The 7,970-nt window shown below is 45.2% G+C and overlaps 1 protein-coding gene across 3 annotated transcripts in view; it reads left to right on the forward strand.

Moving 5' to 3' along the window:
* The window catches only part of CD82 (CD82 molecule), a 38,834-nt gene extending 32,106 nt beyond the window's left edge, over window positions 1-6,728 (forward strand). For all 3 annotated transcript variants that reach the window (XM_072929887.1, XM_030274131.4, XM_072929886.1), the window contains exons 6-9: window positions 1,830-1,937; window positions 3,562-3,753; window positions 4,045-4,128; window positions 4,630-6,728. In XM_072929887.1, the coding sequence (XP_072785988.1) occupies window positions 1,830-1,937; window positions 3,562-3,753; window positions 4,045-4,128; window positions 4,630-4,707 (462 nt within the window). In that variant the 3' untranslated portion in view covers window positions 4,708-6,728. The remainder of the gene's footprint in view (window positions 1-1,829; window positions 1,938-3,561; window positions 3,754-4,044; window positions 4,129-4,629) is intronic.
* The last annotated feature ends 1,242 nt before the right edge of the window (window positions 6,729-7,970 follow it).

The following is a 7,970-nucleotide window of genomic DNA, read 5'->3' on the forward strand; positions in this document are numbered from 1 at the left end:
CATTCATGTCTCACACAGTGCTAGGTCCTGATAGCTTTAAATGGGTGGAGATGGTTAGGATGTTGAAAGCCTGCATGTTCCATGTGCCTTTCTGGCTTGTTGCTCTTTAGGTTTTCCTCTGCCAGGTGCTTAAGGGTGAACAGCTGCAGATGCCTGTGTTTTCTTTTGGCCTTCTCTATGGGTTAAGCCCACAAGCAAGCTGCTTGTGTGGCTCCAGAACTGTGCCATTGTTTGCATAATATTCCCCCTCTCTCAGATTGGGAATGCCTGATTTTTTTTTTTTTCTTTAATTTGAAATGCCTCACTTTTTGAAACAAGAGCTGTTTGCAGGACTTCTTTCCTGTTCTTTTGTAAGACTAAAAGCAGACATACAGCTTCCCTATGTAGCTGTGGTTGGGGACATCAAGTTCAAGTCTTGTCTGCTTGTGGTGGGGTCCTGGGATTCTTGCAGAAATTGCACTAGGCTCCATCTGACCCAATAACTAAGGGGCTGGATGGGCCCAGGGCAGGAAAACCAACCCAGCTCTCCTGGCCTCCCTCTGCATGTGGAGCAGCAGTGTGCAGGAGGGGTCAGGGTGGGAACTCAGAGGTTCAGTAACTGATAAGGCTTATGGCAGCAGCCAAGGCAAATCTCATTAGTGAGAACCAGGTCAGGTTGCCTTGATTTGAAGGGAAGGAAAAGGGGAAGTGAAGTAATTAAAAGGGGAAGAGATAGACATCATGAGAAGAAAGTTCATGCAGCTGCCATCCATCTGGCCTGACATAGCTGATCCCAGTGAACTGAGCTGCAGTTTTCCTAGGAAGAAGAGTTGCTGATGTAGAGAAGCTTCTCTCAACAGTAGGCAGTGCTTCCTCTTGCTGCGTGTCCTGGTATTTGCCATGGTCATTGAAAATACTTGATAGTAGAAGAAAAGAGAAAACCCATTTTCACTGATTTGAAATATGCTGTAGCACCACAGTCAAAAACATAATATGTGGGATGGGAACATCCTGGTGCTTAGGCTGATGTAGCTCTATCCTATCCCTCGGGCAGTCTAATGGCACTTTTCTCCAATCTCTTGTGCATCTGGGTCTGTCCTTAGCAGTCCTCATGTACAGACTGGTTAAGAAGAGCTTTGGAAGGAGGTGGGAGGACGAAGGTGAAGGAGTCTGCCAGGTGGTAGCTTGCCCCTCTCATCAAACTGAAAGGTGTTGTAAATATCTCTGGAAGAGGAAATGATTTGATACACCTGAACTTTGTGATAAGACTGTTAATGAGCAGTTTAGGTAGTTGTAATACTTCCTGTCTTAATATAGAAACAGCACTTGTGGGAGTTTGGGGAGAGGTAGATCGGCACCTTGTGAAAAAGGCAAGTTTTCATCAGCTGTGTATCAGAAAACCCATCTGCATTCATGAGCAGAGTGGCTTACACCTTCTCGGAGCAGTGGCAGAGATCCTGGATCAGGGTCTCGCCTGCAGAGAATGAATGTTAGAAGTTAGAAACACAACCTGTGAGTCCTTCAGGCAGTGTTGTCCTTCAGCTTGCACTTACCTTGCACATCTGTCTTGTCTGGAGCAGGCAGTTAGTTGTTCAGCCTGTGTCTTAGCAGGATGACCATACCTGATCTGGTTCCTTACTGCTCATCTGGTTTGTAGCTTTCCCCTACAAACCGGTCGAGGACTTGCTGGTGCTTTGGCTGTTGCAGCAGCAGCAGCCTTACCTGTACTTGTTAACTATTTGCAGTCAGCTTTTATGAGCGACTGTAGCTTTATATATGTATCTGAAACACCAAAGAAAAGCCTACAAGAATTGATAATCTAACTCTCCTGCCTCTTTTTTTCTCGCCAGTTGAAAGTTGAGTTGTCCGACATAGTTGTAGATCTGATTGAGAATTATGATCCTTTGGATGAAGAGAAGAGGAACTTGCAGGATGCGTGGGACTATGTGCAGACACAGGTGAGTCCTGGGGGACAACAAGGGGTAGATGATGCTATTTGTCAGTGCAGGCTGACTTTTAAAGCTAGGCTGAGGACAGAGAAACAACTATTGCACATTTTTCTGGCTGATCTACAAACCTCAAAGTGGCCTGTGAGGTTTGGTGCCTGCAGACTAGAAAATGGGCTTTCTTGCTCTTCTGTGTCAGATGCTGAACTATTCCTGCATGCTGGGTGTTAGAACTAGCTAGTGTTGGCTGTGTGGCCTAATGTATCCAGCCTATCAAATGGCACTCCAACACTTCTCTTTGTCTGTTTGGCCTCCTGAATATTAATATAACATTTTGCGCATGATTTTTGTAGCAATAAGTCCCTAGTTCACTGCCAGGCAAGTCAGCAATACCACCTGCCTAACTACTTGGTACATGTTGCTTGCTTATTGTGATGGTTCTTCTGCAAGTATCAGCGTTCTTGGGAGCCGTCCAGCTGCCCCTGGTTTCTGTTTTAGCATCAGGGTCAGCACTTGAACAGATAGAGGGTATTCAAGCACACTGGAGTCCTGACAGCTGTTTACTGCCAAACCACAAGCTTGAGAGCTGGCTGGCTGTTGTAGTTAAATACACACCCAGCATGGGACTGATGTGTAGTAAGTACAAGTAACAGCATTTGTCTTCTATCTCTTCTTTGGTCTGCAAAACACTGACCTGCAGTATTTTTCCTCCTTGGAGAATGATTTATATATATTTTTTCACTGTAATTGCAACTGCTTGGTAGTGAACTCAAGAGAAGCCTGATTCTACTGTGGAGAGAGGCTACTGCTTGAAGACCTTCTTTTATGTAGGAGCAGAAGAAAAAGGTTTTGCAGAGATGGAGAAGTCGAGTGTTAAGAGTCTACTTTGTCTCACACACTGGAGTTAGCATTTGAAAGAGGGTGTAACCTGTCTCTGGAGTTAAAGTCCAAACCTCTTGTGGGGGAGGTGTAGTTCCTTCTGGGTGCTGTGTCTTCACAGCACTCTTTTGGAAACCAAATGCTTGTCCTGATGTGGATGTTCAGCTGTTTGTATCTTATGTTTATTATAGCAGAAACATTATTTTTCCTTTCCTAGCAGAGAAGGATTTTTCCTAAACTTCTACCTTGACATAGAAAGCCTTTCTGCTCTGTATCACTGCGCGAGCACTGGGATCCATGCTTAGGATCTTACTCCTTGGTAGACTTCCCGATGTGCTTTTCCTTTCAGCAAATACGGTTTTATCACGTGGCTCTATAGGAATGTAAATGTTTCTTCGGATGGAAAATGTTCCCTATCCCATGTTCCAGCTGGTCCGTACTGCACCCAGGTGGACGCTGGTGCGCAGTGGTGTGCTGGGGCTTGGCGGCTTGGGGACGCCACCGTGTGGTGCCTGCTGCTGTCCCGGGGCCCTTGAGCTCTTGTTCTGCTAGCAAAGTGGCTCTTTAGTAGGGAACAATGTTCCTGTGTTCTGGACAGCTCTATGCATAAATAACCAGGGTGGTGTTTAGTGCAGCTAATGGCCTGGCTGTTGTTGCAAGGAGAGCTCCTGAGCACTTCTACCTGCTTACATTCATGTGTTATCTTGCCAGTGCAAAGTTGTAAGGCTGTAATAATCTCTCTCCCGTTATTAATTAGATTGCCTGCTGTGGCTGGACTGGAGCGAAGCAATGGGAAAATAATGAGATTCTTAGAAACAAGAGCAATGCTGAGTATCCATGCTCCTGCTCCAATAGATCTAAGGACTTAGTGGAAGGAAGAGGTTTCTGTAATCTGGAAGACCCTCTCAATGGCACTGCAACATCTGCTGACTGGCCTGTTCATGAGCAGGTGAGGGGGTATGTCTGGGCCCTGTGAAGCTTCCACTGAGGCTGCCTTGTCTTTGTTCCCTTGAAAATTTGAACACTTCTTTCACATCCTTATTGCTTGAAGTACCTGTGAAATTTGGGGCAAGGGGGGACAGGGTGGCAGGGATCCTGCCCTTTTCTGCAAAAGTTTCCATTAAACATGGTATAGCATTTAACTGGGATAATTCCTTCATGCAAAAATATGTTATGGATTTTCAGGTTTTAGGTATTTAGATCCATGCTTCTTTTCTTTGTGGCCGTGTTTTCTCTGTAGGGATGCATGGATGGTGTAGAGGAGTGGCTGAAGGATAACCTTGGTATCATTCTTGGGGTTTGCACTGGTGTTGCTGTTATAGAGGTAAGTAATTTCCTGACATGAACCTATTATGTCTTATCATGGAGTCTTTTTAAAAGACAAAGCTGTTTTCTCAAGTAATAGACTCCTGGTTTAATGGTAGTGCAGTTCTAACTCTTGGTTGTGTCTGCCTGAACTGTGGCTTTTGTTGATTGGATTAAAAATCAAACAAAGCCTTGTCTACTTGTGATTCTGCCTGCTGTATCTGACTTCTGGCAATTCTGTAACCAGAATACTGAGGCAAGCAAAAATCCCACTGTAGTGAAATCCCATTTGTTGCTTTAAAAAGCCCATAACATAGTTTCCAGATGAAGTCACATCTTTATGAAGCCCAGTTTTTTGTCACTTCAGTTATTGCATTTGCCTTGTATTGCAGACTAACTCTTTTCACCTGTATGGTGTCATTGAAAGATGTTCACTTTAGTCTGCTTCCCTGTATCACTCGTTCTTCACACTTTATCTGTCTGGTTGCTGATTTTGTCCCATTCTTCATACTTATTCCAGCTGCTGGGGATGATACTGTCCATTTCGCTTTGCAAGAACATACACAGTGAAGACTACACCAAAGTGCCCAAGTCTTGAGTGGCTGACTCCAGAGCTACGGCACCACTGAGAAAGGAGCAAACAGAACATTCCTGCCTCATACCCAGACTGTCCAACCATTGACCATTCCTGTGACATCCCATTTCTGATACCACTCTGCTAAGAACTGTTAGAGCTGCAACACAGCCTGATCTTCTGGCAATAGGGCCTTTGGGCCACCTGCATCCTGCCTCTGGATTATTTCTACTTCAAGAAGCAGAACTTAAGCTGTCTCATGCCACATGAGACAGTGATTAACCTGAGGGGACAATGCTTTTGCTGCCTGCTCCATGTTAAACAATACTATTCGTATTTTCATTCTACAACCCACTGGACCTAAGATACAATAGCTTTTCTCTCCCTTGCTCTTCTGCACATCTTTTCACCTCCCTTCTGAAGTCCCATGAGCCAGGAATTCTGTTGAGATTCCAGTGCTTTGGTAGCTTCACTTGCTTCACTGACTTGTGGTGGTAACTAGTCATGCTTTATAGGCCTTCTCATCCCTTGCAGTTAACCCGATTCAGCTCCTACTATACATCTTCCAGCCTAGGTTCTCATCTGAAACACAGAGTGCTGCTGTCACACCTGCTTCTCCTGTTTCTGGAGTCAGCTATGCCTTGCCTTCAGTGGAGCTCTTCCCTTTGAGCGTGATGAGAAGCCAAGGAGGGAGCCAAGCCTACTTATTTATTCCTAGTGTGACCTGGCAGGTTGTGGTGGTGGTGCTCAGCTGCTTCTGGAATGGATCCCTTGGGTTTTGGATTTGACAGTTACATGTTTCTCCCATTTGCCTCTTTATCTTTTCCTCTCCCCCTAACTCTGCTTTGCTGGCTCCTGTCAGCTTGGAGGTTACTTCAGAGACTGCTGCATACTGTGGACTCAGCCCCAGGCTGGCTCTGCTGTTTGCATTCTTGGGTTGCCAACTTTATAGAGATTACAATTAATTTGTTTCCTCCCCTGCTCCTTCATGAACATAAAATTTATTAGCTGTGGATTTAGATATGAACATGGAAGGATCTGACTGGATTGCTGATGCTGTGTATTGAGAGTATCACTGGTATCAGTGCCCAGTATAGGTTCTGTAGCTGGGATACAAAGATAAGTTGCTTTTATTTCAGTTGTCCATTCATCTGACTCCACTGTGGTCTGGAGCCATGGCTACATCCTGAGTCCTGCCTCAAGTGCCGGCACTGCAGCAGATAAGTAGCAGGTTGTGCAGGCTGCAGATTTATGTGCTGATGGCTGGGCTGTTTGTTTTATTGAGCCAGTGGTCAGCAGCAAGGAGTGGTGTAGACCAGATGAAGGTAGAAAATGCACAAGAAGCATTGTCCCAACAGCTTACATAAGAAAGGGTGCAAATCCTCACTTTTAGAGGTGTCTTGGGCACAGCAGATTTCCTGCTGTTACACATAGTGCAATGACCAGGACATCAGGAAGCTGGATGCAAGATAAGTGGATGGTCCTTGCCAGGGACCTGTTACAAGGTACTTGGTGGTTGAGCCTTTGCCTTACAGAGGTGGTTCCAGGACTGTCTCCTGTAATAACCCTACTTGGTAAAACCTACTTGGCATTCCTTCTGGGAAGAAAGGCTGGTGCAGGGGATCAGGGCCCCAGCAGTGGGTCCCTGCTCTCTGTCCTCATCTTTGGACAGAGCAATGACTGGGGAGAATGACTGGGCAACTGGTTTTTATGGAGGTCTGATAAGGCTTTGCAATTTTGAGGTATCTGCCCCTTCCTGCACAGATCCTTCAAGCTGACCTTTTCTATAGCAGAAGGCACTCTTAGCAGTAAAGCTTGCTAGCTTTTGTAACACAAAGTCTATTCTCTAATGTGTTCTTATTTGTAAGATTCTTGTTCAGTTACAGATGCCAATGCTGAGCAGCAAGTAAAAAGGAGCCCATTCTGGATTTCCTTTTTTGTTTTTGTCTGTTTTTAGCAACATCTTCCTACTGGAAGAAATGCATGTACAGATATAAAAGTCTAGACAATGAATATTTCTGTAATAAAGACTTTGCTAAAAAATATATATCTCTGCCTATGACTTGTGTATTGAAGTGTTTTCCCCTTGCTTCCTCTCCACCCCATTATGCTTTACATGCAGATCACTGACATCTTGCTTGTTCAAAGTATCAAAAGGTCTCATGTGCCTGTGTGAGATCAGTGTGGACTGTAAAGATCCTGCCCAGTGAGGGGAGGTGACAATTTTCCTGGGCTGTATCCTAAAGTAAACTTTATCTTGTTTTATGAAGTACGTTTGTCTTAGGCTGAGCTGACTGAGTGATAGTTCCTTGAATTACCTGCTATGTCCTAAGCTAAATATTTGAAGGTGTTGCTTCAGATCTGCACAATCTGCACAGTTTGAAGTCATTAGCCTTGGGGACTAATTCTGATGAAATACAAGCTTGCTGCTGTGCCCACAGTGCATACAGCTCTTGCAAGCTTGACTATATTATTTTTTTCCTACTCATTTTCAGTAGGATTCCTCAGCCCCTGCCCTGACACTGTGAGAAGGAAGAAATCTACGTGGCCATTTTTTGTTTGTCACATGCTGGCCTTGACTGAAAAGCTCTTCAGAAGTAGATAAACCAACTACATAAATCTTCTTGCATTTCTCAGCTAAGAGAAAGTGGATATGAGCTAGATCTCAAAAGTGCTTCAGATCCTGCACCATATTGATGCATCTGGACATTTGAAATGGCTTAGAAGAACCTAAGGTAGTGTGCTAATGAATTTTACAGCTGTTGCTTTAGGAAGCAATAAGCATGACCCAAGTCCTTGTACATGTTTGAAGAAACAGTGAAGTTTGCCGAGAAGGTACTGGAGTGCTTCCAGCAAACACTGGTGGCAACTGGTCTAAGTCAAGATTTCAGGAGCCCTGACCAGGTGAGTGCAGAGCAAGGGGGGCTTAAATGGATCCTGAAGCCACAGTAGGGTGCAATGATCTGTCCTACCTGTTAGTACAGCTTGTTCCTTTGGGCTGTCTTGGGCTGTGCTTGGTTCTTGGTCATATGGAGTCTCCCCTGGCAGTGCTTTCCCAGGGCTCCACGATTTAGAGGGCTACACTTCCTGGCAAAATTGCCAACCCTGACCAGATGGCTCCTAGGTGGGGAAGGGTGCTGCTGGTTTCCATTCAGCCTGTTGTGGAGCTGGAAGGAGAAAGCAGGGGACTAGAGGACAATTGCTTGTTCCCAGCTGCCCGAGCTCTTTGGAAACCACTTGCCTTTGGCCACTGGAGGGTGGTGTTCCACCAAGAAAATCCAGCCCGG

Source organism: Taeniopygia guttata, chromosome 5 (genome assembly GCF_048771995.1).
Source record: "Taeniopygia guttata chromosome 5, bTaeGut7.mat, whole genome shotgun sequence".
Taxonomy (NCBI): domain Eukaryota; kingdom Metazoa; phylum Chordata; class Aves; order Passeriformes; family Estrildidae; genus Taeniopygia; species Taeniopygia guttata.